The 21,673-nt window shown below is 41.0% G+C and overlaps 1 protein-coding gene across 1 annotated transcript in view; it reads right to left on the minus strand.

Moving 5' to 3' along the window:
* The window catches only part of lama1 (laminin, alpha 1), a 60,112-nt gene extending 51,034 nt beyond the window's left edge, over positions 1-9,078 (minus strand). Inside the window, exons 1-5 of the mRNA XM_085763053.1 lie at positions 8,937-9,078; positions 4,091-4,261; positions 912-1,024; positions 305-356; positions 19-209 (exon numbers count right to left, since the gene is read on the minus strand). Of these exons, the coding sequence (XP_085619179.1) occupies positions 19-209; positions 305-356; positions 912-1,024; positions 4,091-4,261; positions 8,937-9,006 (597 nt within the window). The 5' untranslated portion in view covers positions 9,007-9,078. The remainder of the gene's footprint in view (positions 1-18; positions 210-304; positions 357-911; positions 1,025-4,090; positions 4,262-8,936) is intronic.
* Positions 9,079-21,673: the final 12,595 nt, after the last annotated feature.

Consider the following 21,673-nt stretch of genomic DNA (forward strand, 5'->3'; position numbering starts at 1 on the left):
ACAGGTTTCTAGTCTCACCTCTCCATGCTCCAGTGGGTTCAGTCTGGAGTAGTAAGAGGTGCAGATGACCTCTGTGTCGTTCTTGTAGGTGGGAGGTCCCAGTCTCGGCGTGATGTTGTAACGTGTCAAACACTCAGTGTCACTGATGGCGTAAAATTGCCACGGGTCAAAGGTCACGCCGTCCTGAGAGCGCTCCAGGATCCAGTTACCTGGGACACAGACGGGTCAGTGACACAGACAGACTGGGATGTGATGTGTATGGTGAGTTCAGGGGCAGACAGGTGAACAGACATGTGGGTCTCACCTGGCCGTGGAGAGTTAGCAGCTTTGATGATGATGTAGGCCACTTGAAAAATCTGAAGAGACAAATACATTTTCGCCCCAGTTAGCTCAGAGTACCCAGGTTACACATGTAATCAGACTAGGGCTGCAACTATCGATTATTTTCATTATCGATTCATCTGTTGATTATTTAAACGATTAATTGATTCGCTGTTGTTCGCTGTGGTCAATAAAATGTTAACAAATGTTGAAAAATATCAATCAGTGTTTCTCAAACCATAAGACAACGTCCTCAATTGTCTTGTTTTGTCCACAAACCAAAGAGAGACTCAGTTTATTGTCATAAAGGGACAAAGAAACCAGAAATATTCACATTTAAGAAGCTGGAATCAGAGAATTTTGACTTTTTTTTCTTTAAAAATTATTATTTGATTATCAAAATAGTTGATTAATCGACTAATAGTTGTTGTTGTTGTTGTTGTTGCTGTTGCTGCTCTAAATCAGACATGTACCTGTGTTGGAGTCACCTGGTAACAGCTTTCTGTACTCTGACTTCAGTCAACACAACAGCTTCAACACTTGAGGAGGTGACGTGTGTGTGTGTGCATGTGTGTGTTTCAGTGTGTTACCTGCTTGAGGTCCAGTGTGATGGTGATCCAGTGGAACTGTCGTCCGTTCTTGATACTTGGACTCTGCCACCACTGATTGGTCCCATCAATGGCGTTTGTGATTGGATGACGTTCTGAAGTACACACACACACAGAGACATACTGTTACCACTGAAAGATTCTGTAGTGTACTGCTGTGAAGTATAACACTGTCTTACAGTACTACCGTGCAGTGGTGGACAGTAACGTAGTGTAGAGTAAATTTACTTGAGTACTGTACTTAAGTATATATCCAGAGGATTTGTACTTTACTTGAGTATTAGATTTCTTTGGTACTTATTACTCTTACTTGAATACATTTCCAAGACTGATATTTTTACTTTTACTCGAGTTAATTTCTAGGAAGGCTGAAAAGTACTGGTTACTCTCAGGTCAGCTCTTTTCTTTTTTTTTTTTTCCTAAAATACTATTGGACAAAACGTGAAAATGACAACTGTTGTCCTCTTATGATCCCATTCATTTCATTTGTTGTTATAGGTGTTTCTGCAGCTTTATATAACATTGTGGTTCTAAAAGCAGCACATCAGTGCAGGTGGTTTCAAAGAGTTAATTCTCAGAAACAAGAGTTAAAAGCTCCTTAAATTCATTTAGAAAAAATTATAGTAATTCATTGATGTGGAAAATAAGAAATGTACTCTTACTCTTATTTTTACTTAAAGTAAATTTAAAAGCATGTACTTTTGGATACTTAAGTACCTTTAAAAGCAAGTACTTTTTTACTCTTACTGGAGTAACATGTCGACTGAGCTACTTTTACTTGTAACGGAGTAAATTTTGACCAGTAGTGTTTGTACTCTTACTCAAGTACTGGGGTCGAGTATTCTGTCCAGTCTGCAACTGCTGCAAAGTATGTGATTATAAATATGAGCCCAGTGAAACACACTGACTGTCCATGTTTATTCATCACCCAGAACACACACACTGTAGTTTACCTTGACTCAGTCCCACACACACACACCATCCTGCTGCTCCGACCACTATAGAGCTTTAATTCAAAGTTTATGTTAAAAATGTGGTTTCCAGATTGAGGGTGAAAGTCGGTTTCTATTACAGAAACAAGTCATGTTTCTCCCTCTTGATTATTGTGACATTGTGTATGTGTGTTCAACCAGCTGTCTACCACTGTGCTCTGAGGTTTATCACTGGCTGTAGCTCCGCCTCTCCCACTCTGATCTGTATGCTAGAGCTGGCATGCCTTCTTTAAATGTGAGACGACACACTGGATGACTCTGGTCTACAAGGCTCTTCTTGGCTTGGTTCCTTCTTATTTATTTACTTTTCTTCAGAGAACTAAAAGCCATTATGCCTTACGATCCAACGACATTTTGTACCTCTCTGCTCCCCGTGTTCAGACTGAAACGGGGAAAAAAGTATTCAGTTTCTCTGCTCCCTCCCTGCTTGGAATACTCCTTCAATCTGAACTAAAATGAACTAAATTTATTTCACTGGGAGCCTTCCGCTCTATCTTAAAAACCAACAACGGAAATCATTTGAACAGTGCCTGTGGTCTTAAATTGTTACTGTAACTATAACTTCTGCACTTTATTTGTCAAATTACTTGCACTTATTTCAGTGTTTGTTTTGTCATTGTTATCTGTCTTTAGATGTGTGCTGCTGCCTTTCTTGGCCAGGTCACACTTGTCAAAGAGGTCTTGATCTCAATGGGTCTTTTATCTGGTTAAATAAAAATAAAATAACAGCAACATTGTAGTTCCCTGGAGTTTTTCCTCAGTGGATGTTAGGGTCTAAAGGCAGAGGATGTTTTTATGATGCTGTGTAAAGCCCTTTGAGACAAACTGTTTATAAAAATGGGCTATACAAATAAAATTGCCTTGCCTAACAAAGGCACAATTCTTGTCTGGCAGTTTGATCAAATCTACAGTGCAGAGCTGTCTGAGGAAATGACTGCATTTCAGTTCTTCAAAATGAATCTTAATTTGAGCAAAGTGTTATTGAAGAGACAGGAAGTCAGGACTGTAGCTGTAGGTTAAAGTAAACTGCACTTGTATGATGTGGAGTCTGGTTCTGGTTCTGCTGCAGTTTTAAAGGGATAGTTCAACATTTTGGCAAATTGGCCCATTGCCATAATCCCTATAGTCATAGCAGTAGGTTCATTAACCTTGTTGTTGGTGCAAGCTATTTTTAGAACGGCGGAGCAGAGCCGTGAGCTGCTCAGGGCTACGCTACGGAGGCTCATGGGATTTCTTGGTTTCCCTCATCAAACTCATCAAATACACAATCCAACAACTCCACAACGCTCTGGTGGACAAGTTGTGACCTGCACATTCACCACCACGCTATGAGATAATAACACAACATTATTATATGTTCAAGGCAAATGCAGAGACTGCTTGATGAATTAGCGGTTTTGCATGAATTTACCTCGAAAACAACTCTGTCTGAGCAGCTCACGGCTCTGCTCCACCGTTTTAAAAATTGCTTGCACCGACAAATAAAGGTAACGAACCTACTGCTATGACTATAGGGATTATGGCAATGGGCCAATTTGCCAAAATAAGCTATCCCTTTAAGTGGACTGCATAGTTCTGGTTTTAGTACAGTTTAAGGTTCATTCTGTTGTTCTGGTTCTGGTACAAAATAACCTGGAGTCTGTTCTTGTTCAGGTGCAGTTTTTACTGGACTGTGTGGTTCTGGTTTCAGCAGAGTTCAAACGTGGACTGTGTGGTTCTGGTTTTGACACAGTTTAAAGTGGACTGTGTGGTTCTGGTTTGACACAGTTTAAAGTGGACTGTGTGGTTCTGGTTTGGTACAGTTTAAAGTGGACTGTGTGGTTCTGGTTTGGTACAGTTAAAGTGGACTGTGTGGTTCTGGTTTGGTACAGTTAAAGTGGACTGTGTGGTTCTGGTATGGTACAGTTAAAGTGGACTGTGTGGTTCTGGTTTTGACACAGTTTAAAGTGGACTGTGTGGTTCTGGTTTGGTACAGTTTAAAGTGGACTGTGTGGTTCTGGTTTGGTACAGTTAAAGTGGACTGTGTGGTTCTGGTTTGGTACAGTTAAAGTGGACTGTGTGGTTCTGGTTTGGTACAGTTAAAGTGGACTGTGTGGCTCTGGTTTGGTACAGTTAAAGTGGTTCTGGTTTGGTACAGTTAAAGTGGACTGTGTGGATTTGGAGTGGCACCTTTGGACAGGACGGAGTTGGCATCACATTTGGGACAGTGTGGGTTCTTGATTCTTCGTCCTGGAACGTGTTCAACCAGTTTGCAGTAGACTTCAGGTTCTGGTTCTCCACACGTGGCGTTGCTGCTGATCTCTGCGTTACTGGCCAGGTTCAGGATGGCAGGAAACAGACCTGAAACACAAGCAGATCCCTGTCTGTCAGGACCTGGATCACACAGCCAGACTGTGACTCAGACGCCTCAGGTGTCTCCTCAGGTTGACACTCAGTGATTCAGCATCCAAGAATATTGTGGTTACTGCACTTCCCCCCACTATCCAGGGGGGCTGCAGCCAGCTGGGACAGTAGGGTGATATCATATCATACCACAACACAGACACTTGTAATCTTCAAACAAAGGGATTCTTAAAGGGATAGTTCACCCAAAATTCAAATTTCACTCATTATCTACTCACCCACATGTAAACTAAGAACTGTGAGAATTTTCAGAGTCCTCCGTGCCTTCTCTGAGCAGTATTTGTCCATATAATGGTTGTGAATGGATACCAACTTTCTTCGTCCAAAAAGACACACCAAAAAACATCCAAATACCTCCATACTGCTCGTCTGTAATGTCCCTCTTGTATTGAAGCCCCGACATGAGAAATTGTTCCGAAAAAAATTAAACAAGTCTATATTTCAAGCTTGTTTTGTAGCGGAAGCTCCCAGTGTCTCGGTTCACTGCTCTTCCTGTGTCAGTGCAAATCTTGCGTGATTTGCACTGACCGGCGGAACAATTTCTCATGTTGGGGCTTCAATACAAGAGGGACATTACAGACGAGCAGTATGGAGGTATTTGGATGTTTTTTGGTGTGTCTTTTTGGACGAAGAAAGTTGGTATCCATTCACAACCATTATATGGACAAATACTGCTGCACGGAAGGAACGGAGGACTCTGAAAATTCTCACAGCTCTTAGTCGACATGAGGGTGAATAGATAATGAGTGAAATTTGAATTTTGGGTGAACTATCCCTTTAAACAAAAGGATTCTTATTGGGGAAACAACTCACTGTCTCTCTGGTGAATATGAACATTCAGTGAGAAACATTTTCTTTACACCTCAGCATTAGTTTCCAGCCAGAGGAGAAAACACAGTCTCAACAGTGTTATCTCAGCTGATGCCCTCTTGCTGTAATCTGTCTGTTTGTTCGTTTGTTTAACCTTGATAGAAAAACCTGTTTGCTGCAGTCTGTCAGAAAACTGATTCACTCACTAAAATGAAAACAACTTTCCTTTATAAACAGAAAAAGAGAAAGAAAGTGGGGATGAAATCTTCAGTGTGTCACCACCTCAGAGGTCAAGGGTCAAACTGTTTCATTGACTCACTGATGACATCACATCACTGAGTTTGAACCATATTTATCAGAGTTGTTTAAACAGTGAAATATTCTTGTTGTGTCTGTTTCCTCATCCTCTCCTTGAACGAGGTTTCAGCAAAACACAAACTGACCTCTGCTCATCTTTCTTTACAAAAAATTTTTTTTTAAACTTCAGTTTAGTTTAAAACTTAGATAAATCAGAAGAGATGACCTCAAATCTTAGTGTTTTCAAAAGGTCCTCCAGGGCTCCAGACTGCCTCTAAATGGAGGCATTTTACTCCTTTAATTTGAGACAGTGCAAGTAAATTGTTCATCCACTTACGCTTGTGCAACCAGTAAATTGGCAGTTTCTTTTAACACCGGTGAAACATGGAAGGAGCAACTCAAAGAATCTGGAATCTGCCATTACAGTTGTCAGGCCAATGTGTGTGAGGGTCATGAATGAAAAGAAAATGTGAATATTTGCTTTGATTTACATCAATTTACAGTGTGCACCCCTAAATTTTCTGATTGCACCCCTCAGTTTAGTTTATTTTAAAAGGGACAATGCACATTAATAAACATTGTAGAAAAAACACACGTAAATGCACCCGAATTAGCTTAAAAAGCTAGTTTTCATCGACTGTCCCTCTGCCAGATTGTACAAGGCAACAATGGAATAAAATATTGTACCACATAGGGTAGAACACATACACATACACATACACATACACATACTGTCTGTAAATACATACACGATACACATTTGGACGACGACATCGTGATGCGTGTCCACGTTAAAGGGATAGTTCACCCAAAATTCAAATTTCACTCATCTACTCACCCTCATATCAACTAAGAACTGTGAGAATTTTCTGTCTCTGAGTTACGGTCCGCGCAGCAGTATTTGTCCATATAATGGTTGTCAATGGATACCAACTTTCTTCGTCCAAAAAGACACACCAAAAAACATCCAAATACCTCCATACTGCTCGTCTGTAATATCCCTCTTGTATTGAAGCCCCGACATGAGAAATTGTTCCGAAAGAAATTAAATAAGTCTATGTTTCAAGCTTGTTTGTAGCGGAAGCTCCCAGTGTCTCAGTTCACTGCTCTTCCTGTGTCAGTGCAAATCTCGCGTGATTTGCACTGACCGGCGGAACAATTTCTCATGTTGGGGCTTCAATACAAGAGGGACATTACAGACGAGCAGTATGGAGGTATGTGGATGTTTTTTGGTGTTGGTATCCATTGACAACCATTATATGGACAAATACTGCTGCGCGGACCCCCCCGTAACTCAGAGAAGGAACGGAGGACTCTGAAAATTCTCACAGCTCTGACATGAGGGTGAGTAGATAATGAGTGAAATTTGAATTTTGGGTGAACTATCCCTTTAATAAATAAATACACATTTAGACAACAATAACAACATCAGTGCTCAGTTCTTAACATTTGCTTGGAATGAGTGATATGATGGAGATTCTGTGTTTGATTGTGACACTGTGTTCCATTGTGATGCTTTGAATGAGAATAGAGCCTGGCTGAATGTGGTGTTCCTTAACGGGATTATGCAATCTTTTTTTGTCGCACCTCAAATAGCAGAGGATTTAAACTTAATAAAACTGGATAGTTGAGGAGGAGCTGAGCCCTGCATGATCTTGTATACTTGACTGAAATGTGAAATGTGAAGTTATTTGGCCACTGTGCTCCTTGTAAATAAAGTTAGTCTGGAGCCATGGATTGGATCTCCTCATCAGTGAAAAGATTCAAATGCAAACACACAAACACAATGAGACACACACAGATGTTAATGAGTGATGTGTGTGATCAGCTGTGGAGGTGTGATAACATCAGCTGGGTGGTCTGACACACACACACACACACACACACAGCTTCAGGTGTTGAACGCTCTCCACCTTCAGCGCGTTGCTCCATTAATCTAATTAAACTTCGGTGTCACATCTGAATAAACAGTCAGTCTTGTGTAATGGCACAACGTGACATCATCTGACAAGTACCTGTCGCCAGCTGGAGCATAGTTACAGATGTACAGATTGTGTCATTCAGATGGACCAATCAGAGAGCAGGAAGTCAGACTATACTGTTCCCGCAGTCATCATGGAAAAGATTTTAGTTAAATGTGTGAGGGACACACACACACACGCTTGTAATAACATGGTGATGTTTCAACTGACCTCTGACCCCTCCCCCACATACACACACACTGTGGGGAGGCCTACTGTGCTGCTGTGGGGGAGGTTTTAGTGTGGTAGAGAGGAAGAGGGTGGAGTGTGATTATTAACACTAATTATCACTCACACACACACACACACACACACACACACACACACAAAGAGAGAGAGACAGACAGTGTTTCCCAGCAGGACACAACAGTCTGTCTGTGTGTGTGTCTGTCTGAGGGCCCTCATCTATAGATTTATGCTGCTGATTCATTGGTCAGCAATTTACAGACATACATTTCCCACCAGATGTTGAGACATCACTCCAACTGTCACTGATTAAAAACCTACAAAATATATAATAATATATATAAAGGTATATATATAATATATATAATCGTAGACATAGATTTGACCAGTCAGCTTCAGTCCTCTGCTGTCCTGCAGTGCAAGTGTGTTTCTACAACACATGCACTGTAAAACTCAGCAGTTAGAGCCCCTCTGAGTGAATTAACACAAATACAGAATAAAAGCAGAGCAAAAAGAGATAATAATAGGATGTTAATCTGTGTAAAACATTCAAGACATGGATAAAACTACTTTAAAAAAATCACATCTATAGGACAATTTAATGCAAACTTTAGGCAATGACACTGACAAATGCTGGCATAACAAAAATTAGTATTGATCAATTTGATTATAAATTGTATTTCTTAAACCAAACCCCTAAAATCATAAATTATTAATGTGACTTCACACAAAGTGACAAAGTGCCTGAAACCTCCCATGTTCCCTTCCAGAGCTTACAAAACCAACAGAGCTAACAGCGCTAACTGTGCTAACAGCAGTGCTGCTCTGAACAAATCCAAATGTAGCAGTGCAGCAGTGTAATCTGGTGAAATAGTAAACTGATGTCTGTGTACAGGTTATCATCAGTATTTCAGTTAAAGTCAATTTGTGTGATTCAATCTATAGCATTGGCTTAAAAAAGAAGAAGAAAAAGGCCTATCAGTTCATTACATCACATTATTGAAAATGTCCCTATGTAAAGTTTGATCAGATTTTTCAGTTCAAGAAGTGATTGCAGATATAACTGCAATGGAAGAGATGTCGAAGCTCTTCCTGTTTTAAAGAATTAAAACTTTTTTGTTGTTAAAAAAAAAAAATCAATGAGACAGAAAAGTTTCAGACTCCATCTTTGATCTGAACTGAACAAACTAATTCACAACACAAATGTCTGACTTTGAACTACTGACATGACCTCTGAATCCTCAGTGTTAGCAGCACAAGTCAGAAGAAGAGCCGGTGAAGATAGTTAAAGTTCTCACCTCTCTGCTGAGCTGCAGTTTGCTCCATCAGCAGCAGCAGCAACATCAGCAGCTTCATCTCTGCAGGCATGGGTTGAGTTGAGTTGAGTGTGGAAGTGGAGGTTGACTGGGACTAAGTTAAGTTGAACCGGTGCTAAGTGAAGTCAGACGGCGTCTGGCTGAGCCCGAGCTCTGGCTGCAGCTGAACCAGTATTAACTGGCAGAATAAATCTGGTCCAGAGGAATGTGTTGCTGCAGAGTCTCTGCTGGAACGCCACAATGCCTTTACCTCACTCTACCCTCCTCACTCTCTCTCTCTCTCTCTCATTCATTCAGCTCAATAAGAGTAGGGGAGGGGGAGGGGTGGACTATACCATCTGAACTGGTGATGGGGGCAGTTTGGCTCCTTTTTAAATGACCAGTGTGCTGCTGGAATATTTTGATTGATTCATAAAACATTAAATCACTGAAATGTTTGTTTTTCCCATCAGCATGTGTGTTCTGGCCTTGCTGTTGATTTTAAAATGTGTTAAAGATATCATTTTGCAATGTACCATAGTTGTTTTTTTCTTCCACAGTAGTATCTGTCAGGTCAGTGTTCACCTTCTGATATTTTTCAGTTTACTTAAGCCACACATACAGAAATGCATTCGAAAATTCAACTCAAATAAGTTTTTACTTAATATAATATTTATTTTTGGTCAAAGTCACACACAGCAAATGAATAATAAAACCTCGCTCTTCTCATGTTCTTAAGAAACACAAAAATCCACTGAGATGCTCACTTAAGTAAAAGTCAATCCATTACTAATCAGGTGAAATAGATAAGTAATGACTGAATCAGAGCCACACCACATTACCACTTCACTGTCTTCACTGCAACCTCAAGAGAAAGTTCTGCTTTTAGATAAAAACTGACAAATGAACAGAGAAATATAGTATTTAGAGTAAAAAGAACAAAGTAGAATTAAATTAAATTAAATAATGTATTTGTCACAGGTGGAATGATTAAATCACACAAACACAGTGGTCTGCACCTTTTAACTGTGTCCACTCGGTCAGCTCAAACCATTGTCTCAGGCAAGTGCAGGGGGTGGGGGGGCGGGGGACTATACCATCTGTGAGGTGTGTGTGTGTCAAGTCACATTGTTAAAATGTGTTGTAACATCTGTGTTGTAACGTCTTAACATGAAGAGGAAAGGCTTACTATCACTACACGTCACACACTGCTCTCTTCAAGAAATAAATTGCACATGTAATTGTGAATAACCACATGGAAAAATATCATTGTGAGTGTAGAGGAGAACGATGTGGGAAAGTGTGAGAATAGTTGAATGAGAGACTTTTTTTTTAAAACAGAAGAGAACTTGACTGAACATGGAAATTCTCAGTCCTTGATCGGGGCCGTTGTATAGGGGAGAAAGGTGATGATAATTCTAGGGGCCCAGAGCCCAGTGGGGCCCACAAAAACCCCAGTAGTCGAATCTTTGTATGACTGAATTATTCTGCATAAGATCCTGACTAGTACAGTACTCATAGTAATTAGGGGTGGAAATCTTTTACTATCTCACGATTAGATTCAATTCTGATTTTTGGGGCTATGATTCGATTCAAAATCGATTTTCGATTCAAAATGATTTGATTCATAATGATTTCTGCTTCAGTCTATCGGTGTGCAAAGGATCCTCATGATCTACTGCAGTCTGTTTTGCAAGACAGAATGACTAAAGTGTCTTTTTCACATTTATTGAGTTTTAAACATTTACCCATGCTTAGATGGAATTGTTGAAACAGTTGCATAAAAGCAATATCACATATTGCTTAAAGCAGAAGTAAGTGATATATTTGTGTTAATATAAGTCTTAAATAGTTCTATCTTCCGACAGCAATCACTTACATAGAGTGTTTGGACCGAAACACGGGTCTGTCAGTCACTCTGCTCTGCTCTGAGCCGAGGAGAAAACATTTATCGTATCCTACAGTTTTTATCCAATGAGGAGAGAGAACGGCATGCAGGGCTGTGTGTGCAGCCAAGGGACGCCGTGAATGTGGTGACGTAGGGACGAGGACTGTTATGGTGCGTTAATGGAAACTCGTAACTCGTGTTTTTCCGACCTGTGAAGTCGTATCAGTTCGATCTGGTACGAGTTCACGGGTCAGAAGTTACGAGTGACCGTTATAGTGACTTTCACAGGTAAAACAGGTCGGAAAAACACGAGTGGGTTGCCTGGAACGCTACAAAGTCGTAAGTTGTGACTTGAAGCTGTAATTTACGGTTTCAAAAGCCTACCTGGAACGCAGCATTAGCCAAAACGACCGGATCGCTTACTTCTGCTTTAAGTAACAAAATTAAAAGTGCCTCTTTATTTAAAATAGTGCAGTATAAAATAGTGTGTTTTTTTATTTTTTTAAATCGATTTTGGGACATTTTATATCGATTCTGAATCGTATTAAATGAGAATTGTGATTCGTGTGCAGTGTGAATCGATTTGTTGGCACACCCCTAATAGTAATGCTGCACTAGCATCAAAACAAAGGCTAAATAAAAAATTATAATAAATACATAGTCTAAGAAAAAAAAGTGGAAAAGTCAGGGGGTAGGGGCCCACTTTAATGTTCTTCAGGGGGCCCAGAATTCCTAGCAACGGCCCTGTCCTTGATTGGTCGTCTTTGATTAAGACAGCTGTCAGAGATGTTGATCAGAGTTATAAAAAAAAGATAGTGTTGACAGCCATGGCACATGAATGGTTTGGGTTAGTGCTTAGGTCTTTAGAATCACTGATGTTGTCATCAGTGTGAGTGGGCGACTATTTATGATTGACATGGCTTCAAAGAGAAATGTTTGTAATGTCATCTGATCCTCCAGCTCTTTCAGATGACCCATTTCAGAATGCTTCTGATCCGTCCATGTCCCATACACCTCCTAACCCTGGAACTGCAAGTGAGTCTGTTGGTCAGTTTTGTGCTCCTGCTCCTCCTGTGACATGTTGCTGGCTGCAGAGGACACAACTGTTATCACCCCGAGGAATTAAGTTTCATGTACTCTTTCAGTTTATAGGCTACTCCCTCTGTCTGTGCATGTACCCGTTATTTTGTTTGTTTTCTTATTACCAAATTACATACATTTTGTTTTGCTTAAAGCGATAGTTCAACATTTTGGCAAATTGGCCTATTGCCATAATGCCTACAGTCTTAGGAGTAGGTTCATTACCTGTAATTGTCGGTTCAAGCTGTTTTTAGATCAGTGGAGCAGAGCCGTGAGCTGCTCAGTGCACACAGTGGAGGTGAATGGTACTTTCGCGTTTCCCTCATCAAACTCATCAAATACACAATCCAACAACTCCAAAACGCTCTGGTGGACAAGTTGTGACCTGCACATTCACCACGCCATGAAATAATAACGTATAATGTACACATGAAGCAAATACTCTCACATGTCTGGGATGTAGTTCTGGCTAATTTGCCTCGAAAACAACTCTGTTTTGTAATGTTTATTATTTCATAGTGTGCTGAATGTGCAGTTCACAACTTTTCCACGAGAGTGTTCTGGAGTTGCTGGATTGTGTGATTTGATGAGGGAAAGGTTAAAGTACCATTCACTTCCATTGTGTTTGTTGAGCAGCTCGCGTCTCTGCTCCGCTGATCTAAAAACAGCTTGCACCCCTACTGCTATGACAGGGATTATGGCAATAGGCAAATTGGCCAAAATGTTGAACTAAGTTTAGTCATAACTTATTGTCGTTAAAACCATTTTTAGATGTTGCCACATTTTGAGGTAATAATGTATTTCTTGCAAATTATTTACTTTTTTTTCCCGGTAAAAACGTTTTTACCGAAACGGCATAAAAAATAAATAGTTTACAAGTGAGAAAAAAGTTTGTGTTTGAAGTTCCTTCACCTGCCTATGACAGTATGACACGCATGTTGTGGCAGAGAGAGGTGAAACAACAGAGGAATCAGATGGTGGAGACACAGGCATCAGATGGGGATCTCTTTATTTCAACACGGCTGCGTAACCAGCGTAGGGTCATCTTCCCACACTACAAAGAATGACATGCCTTTTTATACCAAACCCAGGCTATGTGTGTGTGTTGGGTGTACCGATAACAAAGGGAATGGCGTGCTCGACTCTAGTGTAAAGATAAAACTGGGTGCCGGCCCAAAAATCGAAACACTGAAAAAACTGAAATGGCGCTGAAGAAAGCCAAGGGCTGAAACGCGTCCGTCAGGCACTGCTGTGCGTTAAATAAATATTTCAAGTTTATTTTGTGAGTGCTGCCATTTCTTTTTTTTCAGTGTTTTTTTGGGTGTACCGATCTCATCCTGTTTACCAGACGTTTTGGCAACTTTAACCCAAAAGGGAAAAGAGGGGGAACAGCTTAGTTCTTATCACTGTGTGTGTGTGTGTGTGTGTGTGTGTGTGTGTGTGTGTGTGTGTGTGTGTGTGTGTGTGTGTGTGTGTGTGTGTGTGTTGCATTCCCCAATATTTCCTGGTTCTCCTAATGTTTTTGTCAGCTTGTTCCGCGCCTGCACGGGTCATGGTAACCTAGTTCAAATCTTGGGTGTCCTGGGTTTTACAATCCTAATGGCGCCTTTGGCAATCCTAATAGATACCAAGAACATGAGGTGATAATATGATTTAGGGCTGCAGCTATCGAATATTTTAGTAATCGAGTACTCTACTGAAAATTACATCGATTAATCGAGTAATCGGATAAAACGTATTTTTGCTTGGTTAAAGAGCAATTATGAATACACAAGAGAAAATAACATATTTCACTTAATAATGAATGACCAATTGGTTTCCTTTTGTAGAATCAACTGTTTTTATTTCTTAAATTCACAAGCAAGTATTTTCTGGTCTTTAAACATTACCAAAGAGGCGACTGCTGCTAGCATAAATAAGAATAAATAAAACACAAATAAAAAAAATTAAATTAAATTACTTTCAAGATATCAAAAATAAATTAAATTAAATTACTTTCAAGATATCAAAAATGTTTTCTGCGGAGATGCTGCAACATGGAAGACGTGCTGTTGTGGTATGCAAGGGCCGTGTTACAACTATAGTGCCTATAGAGAGACATTTTCTGTCTTTTTGTCGCCTTTTTCTCCCTCAGTCAAACACCTATACGTCCGCCCCCCCCCCGCCCCCGCCCGCCCGTTAAGCCGGGTTTCTACCGAATCAACGGTCTCACCGCAACATATGGTTCACGTCATGATAACTTCAGTATTTTGGCCATTCAAGCTTCCACAGTCCATAGTCCTTTTCTTTGTTTGATATTTCAAGAGACTTGGTTAAGTAGCCTAACCATGGATAGCTCCTAGGCAGGATTGTTCTGCTGTGTTGTCGCCACCGTCGCCACCGTCACCCCCCCCCGCCCCCCAGGTCGTCGCGGCCATCGCCTCGCCGCCGCCCCCCTCCTCCCCATCTCCGCCGTCATCCGCGGCGGACGGCCGCGGGGGGGCCCCGCACGGTTACGTTCATAGGTTACGTTACGGCGCACGTTGTGCCACATTGAAAGTAGTCCGTGCGGCCGCTTGAACTACAATTAAATTAACGATTCCTCGAGGCAGAAAAAAATCCTCGGACCATTTTTTGTAATCGAGGTACTCGAATTACTCGAGGAATCGTTTCAGCCCTAATATGATTTGCACTTTTACTCTCCTACACTCTCCTCCTCCGACGCACCTTTTGTCTATTGGTGTGCAAAAGTTTTCCTACTAAAGTAATAATGTCTAAAAGTTGCTGCAAGTTATTGTAAAATTGCAAAACTAAGGGCAAAAAAGAAATAAAGTTTAGTGCAGGATGCAGCCAAATGCGCTAAATTGATAGAGCTTTTCCTTGGTGGAGGGGCTAAGGTCAACGTGGCTACAGTCAGCCAGGCCAGTGATGACACGGGACCGAGCAGCATGGCCACAGCAGGTTAGCAAGCACTGCCTGTGTTCTGGAGTTGTTGGATTGTGTATTAGTTTGATGAGGGACACTACCATGAGCCTCCGTTAGTGGAGCATCTGCCGTCTCTGCCCCGCAGATCTCAAAACACAGACAATTAAAGATAATGAACCTACTCCTGAGACTCTATCTATCTCTATAGGGATTATGGCAATAGGATAATTTTCCAAAATGTTGAAATATCCCTTTAAAGGTAGCCTATCAATAGTAATGTTACACCATACATGCATAAATCATTAATCAATCAGTTAAAAATAAAATCCATGCTACTGACTGACCAGAAAAACGCATACATTTCTTTGTTGCAAAAGCAAACATTTCAGGAGAGAATCTGTGTTCAGTGTTAAAAAGATCAAATTATGTTTGAATATAGGCTATACATCCTGTTTTCTTGTTCTGTTTCTACATTAATATACCGCCATTTTTACCAGCTCAAAAAAAGTAGGGGAGACTGGGGACAGTTGCAACAAGGGACGGTTGCAACAAGCCATACTTCTCCAATCAGAAACATGCTAGAGTGATGACACTCACACTGCACAAGTTAGACCCTCTACCCACCAATAATAGAGAAGACATATTCAGCTTCTGCTCCTGCTTGTACTGAGACAAAGTTGTAATCCAGAGTCCCCCATTTGGGGGACTTGAAGACATGCATAACAATAACAAAGCCCCCACTGCACTGATTATGAAGGAATATGGTCATATTATATGTCAAATTAAACAGCAGAAGCTGGGCTACAACGTGTAAAAACCATGTTTATATGACCCAAACACAGCCCAAACACTACTCAAACAAACAACTAGACATCAAACTTCATAAAGCACCTCTGTGTGGACCCAGTCGCCACATTTCTGGCTCGTATACTACTGTACATTATGCAAAACACATCAGCGACCTCTCATCTGAACGTGAACATCGGGGCGTCCCCCAGCAACCGCGGCTAACACAGCAGCTAGCAGCAGCACGGCAGAGGGAGAAGACAACAACCAGCAAAGTCGAGCAAAAACAGACACTGCGTGGCCAAAACATGGTCGTACATTTGCTCTTACCTTTGCTGTTTTGCCGTGAAAAGGTTGTGTTATGGGTAAATCCACAATATTTCCAGTTGAACTCTGCCTAGTGTTTACATCTGAATCAGCCGGGCCGAAACACGACGGCTCTAGGACCCTGTACGGAAGCCTGCACGGAGCCTGACGGAGCGCACACAACCCCACGTTGGCCTGCACGTGGATCTGCTGATCTGATTGGTTCATGGCTGTCACATGGCTGCCAGTGCGGCCAATCACATCGACCTGGGTCTAGCGTCATTCCTCTCTCTCTATTGGTTAAAATGAGCCGCCACTCACTCGAATCGACCACTCCGCTGCAGAGATAGAGGCTGAAAGCCAAACCCACCCAAATAAGCTGCTCTGAGAAGCAGGGACGCAGAGACACTGAATCCACTATGTTAGTTATTTCCAATCGGTTCCAGTAGATTTATTTTCAGTTAGTTTATCCAAATTGTGTGAAAATAAAGATTAAACAATAGTTTATAGTAGCAGGTGGTTCCAAGCTGTGCCAAAAATGGACATTTTGGAAAGTTCGCCAGGATATTTTGTAGTAAAATCTCAATCATTTTGTCCTGCTTCAATTAATCAGAATCAACCACTGCAGAGACAATGTTCACATGTTGTACAATGATTTTATAGAGAGTTTGAGCTTCATCAGCATTATTCTAAAGGGCACTCATCAAAAATATGATTTTTTTTAGGCGAATATTAATTTTATTAATTTTTTTCTGTGTGTCATCTTCATTTACTCTTCACCAGTAACAGATATACTGAAATTTACACATTTCAGCAATTCCTCATTTTTTTTCCCTTTACTATGACACCAAAAGTATTCAAATAGACCTTGTGGTTGCAGAGATATACTCATTTTATTATGGATATGCAATTTTCGAGAAAAGGCCTAAAAAATAGGCTGGATTTATGGAAGTAGCTTTTTTCATGAGCTGTATTTTTGTCATACTGTCCTGACCTTTTGTATGAATTAATCCAAACATACCTAGTTTGAATCACTGTTTTGTTGACTATCAAATGACATGTTTGGCATCATTGTGTCTAGCTAGTAATGATGTTTTGTCATGGCTGACAGGGTGGGGACGGTTGCAACAACTGCCATTTGAATATGGAAGCACTATGCAAATGCAAATGTATAAAATTAAACATTTTTAGTTTAAAATAGGCACAATATATCAATTTTTTCCCTCATGATGAACAGAACAGCCAATTATATTAAACCACGAGAGACTAAGATTTCAAAATAATTCTCCAGATAACTTCCTATAATGAAATATGCAATTTGTAGTTGTATCTTATTCTATGGGATAGACGTAACCACCAGTGGCGGCTGGTCAATAGAGGGCGCTCGGGCGCCGCCCCCCCTGATGAAAAGCGATTTTTAATTTTTATAATTTTTTCCAAAATAATAATTTTAAATTAATATTTTTTTCTTATTGTACCTGTGAATGTGATAGGAATTCTTAAAATCGAGCTGTATATAAAATAAAACCATTATTTAGAGGCTAATTTGCCTAGGTTCATTTACTGTCTCTGTTATATCTATCGCTCTGTGTCTGGGGCGCTGGAGAAGTCGCCCGAGCAGTGTACCGGCTCAGCCAATCAGTGACTGTTGCTAAGTAAAAAATATACGGAGCAACAGGTAATTTAGCCAATCAGCGTCGTCGGATTTTATGCCTTTGGGGCGCAGAAAATATCGCCCCAAACCAAACATTTTGGTCTCCCGTGGCAACCAGAAATCGAGGGGGAAATTAACCGAGGAGCTGTCCTCGGTAGCAGGATGGCTACGCAGTTTTCATCAGTTTCAAATTCTGTTTCCCGTATAATTTACTTTTTTTTAAAAGAGTGAGGACAGATACCACACGGACTGTTACTGGAGTTAGAGACCTATTTATCTGAACGGATTACAAAACATGAACTCTCAAGGGACACATGAACGGTGCTGTCAGCTAACGTTAGCCAAGCTAGGCAGAAGTCAGGACTAGCAGCAGAGCTTCACAGCTGGATGAAAAACACAGTTTCACGGTGAGGAAATACAATGAACCGGTGGATAAAACTCTGTGGGCCGGTGGCGGGAGGCTGTTATGATGCGACAGGAGGCCGCGTAGTGTGTGAGAGGAGCACCGGAGGACCGGAGCACCGTTAACCGGCACGTCAGAGACTGCTCTCTCTTGATGCTCGGAGCCAGTGCTTTAAGTGGGAAAAAATAAGTGCCGGTACTCCCCTTTTCAGCTGTTGGCTGGTAAATTAGGCGGTGGGCGGTCGATACCAGCACATCATTAAGTGACAGGCTACTTTACATTCAAATATGATGTTGATTAAAAAAAGAAAAACGTTCAATTGAACTTTCCAGAAAGATTTTTAAAAAGTATTTTCTTGTTAAAATCCATCTGTGAATAATGTATGACGACAAATGAATCAGTATTTGTTATTTTAAGTTTACCCACTTCATAAAGTATCTCTATCCTTCCCTAATTGCTGTCCTAAATTATTGCCAAATTAAAATTTTCACTAAAATCAAGAAGTTTTTGTGATTTGTGGCCAAATAAACAGCCTCCACAGACAGCTGTCATTGTTCTAACAAGCTGACAGCAACAGTTTCACAGTGTTTCTCAGTAAGAGCTTTCATTTTACTCTGCTCTTGTTAACGAGTAGTGTTAAGCATTTTGGGAAATATGACTCACATTTAAGCATGTTGAATACAGTAAGTGGAAGGCTACTTATTGGTAGGCTACCACTGGAAAGTCATGTAAATGGCTTTACACTGTAACTCACGAAGGTTTTAGTCGCTCCACATTCACATCTCGTCTGGACACATGGAGTTATACTATGACGAGGCAGCGGCGTGCGCTCCGTACGTGCATGTGAGAGAGTCATGGATGAGAGAGCGCACAGCGCGGCAGCCCCGCCCCTCAGTGAGAGACAGAGGAGCACAGAGAACAGGGCAACAGAACCGTGGCGCTCAGGGTGAAAGAGGCATCACTATCACAAATCGGTCAGAGAGAATGAGAACAGGACAGAGTATGTCCAGACTCCCGGTACTCCCCGGTACGCCGTAAAAAGTCCCGGTACGCCGGGGGTTAAAATCTAGAAGTGCCGGTACTCCGTACCGGTGAGTACCGGCCCACTTAAAGCACTGCTCGGAGCGAACTTTTGGACTACATGCTGTTGGTTCGTCCGCGGTGCGTTCACAGCTCGTCTGAGAGCGTTTTTATTAGTTCATCCAGCTCCTGGGACACTGGACTGGACACTGTTATTCCTGAGTGACACCAGGGGAAACTACTCACCCAGGCTGTGACAGGACGTCTGTGATGCGGAGCATCAGGCTGCAGCACTGTTCAATATGTTTACAGGTGTGACCAGTAACTTACGTTCACAGTTAGACTCGTCATCTAACCTGATAATGCAGCAGTTAAGTTAACATCTCACATCAGCAAGGTCAGACCAAACTTAATCACGTTATGCTCCTCCTATAGTGTTCCTGTCACACTTTGTCTATAGTTAACATTAATCACTGCTGTAGGTTACATCATACACATGCCTTTTAATAACAATATTTTTGTATTAAGAGTATTTGCTAATATATTTCACGTCCACTGTGTGCCACCAGTGAAAGACTACTGTTTGTTCATTGTCATTATCTGTCAAACTGCTGATTTATGAAGGCAAATAAATAATTAATGTTTATCCCTAAAAATGGGTTTGGGGTTCTTTTATCAAGATGGTCACCAAAAACTTCAGGGACAAACAGCCCCACCTAGAATATTTTTCACCAGCCGCCACTGGTAACCACATATATTTTCCTTTGAAAATTAGAGAAAAATAAATTAATTTGATGTCATACAGTGAATAAATCATCCAAAAGTAGAGTACATGTTTATGAAAGTTTCTTGTATTGCAAATTGTTCCATTCTTCTTGTCTCACACTGAGCTTTGACTTTTATTTCCACTGTTAACCTCTGCACATTGACTTGGCCTACGTATGTTCTACGCAAAACAAAACTCCAACTGTTCTCTGATAAATATTACTAAATAACTAAATAATACTATAGTATTATTGTAAGACAATGCATATTTTAGGAATACTTTGCTTATTGAGACAAAAATCAAAAAAATTTAATGTATGTTTAATATGTTGCAACCGTCCCTGATCCGTGTTGCAACTGTCCCCACGTTTGGGGTCAGTTGCAACGTCTGGATTCTTCCATTCAAATGAACATTGTGATTGATGTGTCATATGTAACCATCTTTAAATGGTATGACTAATTAGCTGACACATGTATGTTTAATCTATAAAAGTTTGGTGAGCCAAGTCCTCTGAGTAACTGAGAAAAATGTAAAAAGTGTTGCAACTGTCCCCAGTCTCCCCTACCTTAAAGTGAGTAATTAATTTACTGTGTGTGTGTGCATGCGTGGCACTTTTCTTATGTTGTTGATTTTTATATTGTATTTGTGGTCGAACGCTGTGAATTCTTTGCAAAAGTGCTATCAAGTTTATCAGTGTTGCCTTTATTGTTATTAGGCCTATTAGCTGAGAAGGTCAGTGTCAGTTGTGGAGTTGATGCAGAGGAACAGGATAATGCCAGTCATATAGAGTGAGGATGAACATAGTGTTTGAGTGTGAGCACATACTTTACCACACTCTACTGTCTGACTAATCAATGTCTGATTCACAAGTCACAACTTCCACGATAAAAATGAAAGATTACCTGTTCAACAAAAACGTACTCGCCTTTGATCCCTCAATTTGTAACATCTCTTCCTCTCTGCCTTTTCAGTGAGTTTTCTTTGGGCCTTTGCTGGTGGAAGCAGAGGTCTCTTGCTGCTGTCGCTCTCTTTCTTCTCCACCTGAAACTCATGTAGCTGAATTGCTCAGGGCCTTAGAAACTGCTGCTGGTTTTAAATGCGGAAGGCGGTTGGGACGAGACGGGACGAGGAGCAGGAGAGTGTCAAAATTGAGCAAGGAGAAACTCCCATACTACTTTCTTTGCAGGCCTGAATGGATTTTTTGGTTCCTTTTGCTCTTCACATTGTGTAGGTCGTACTATTGGGCCATAACCAACATCTAAAGGTACTTTATTTGTTACATATACAGCTTGAACAGTGAGATTCTTTCTCTGCATTTAACCCATCCCTGAGGAGCAGTGGGCGGCCATCTTGGTCAGGGACGCTGACTGGACAGGGTCTAACTGACATGTTTTTAGTGGTGGGGGAAGCCGGAGGAAACCCACGCAGACATGTAAACTCCACACAGAAAGGACCCGAGTGGCCGGCCGGGGATTCAAACCCAGGACCTTCTTGCTGTGAGGCGACAGTGCTAACCACCGCACCACCATGCTAACGCCTAACTGATTTTAATAATAGTAACCGATCTTTCTCAACATCGACCCTATATTCAAACCATTTTAAGGGGTCTGGACTTGGATTACCGGTTTTTGTACCCTTGTTTTTTTTATTACAGATTATCCTGGCTATTTTTTTTAAAACATAGATAACTGAACTTCAGGAAGTGAATATATAGAAGCTTTTTTAGTATTTCTGCCTGTTACACCGGTAACCCCCCAGATTAACCTTATGTTTGTATCTTTAGTGGGTCCTTCAGCCTTCAACACTAAAATCTTAAATGTTTAGTTTGCGCTATCTAGTGGACTGATAGTAAAACTACATCACCTTGACGTCACTGATGTTTAAGATAAATACCCCCATGAGGGTGTAGCTCACACTAACACCAGGACAGAGG

Source organism: Trachurus japonicus, chromosome 20 (assembly GCF_045865225.1).
Source record: "Trachurus japonicus isolate A0001 chromosome 20, Traja_1.0".
Taxonomy (NCBI): Eukaryota; Metazoa; Chordata; class Actinopteri; order Carangiformes; family Carangidae; genus Trachurus; species Trachurus japonicus.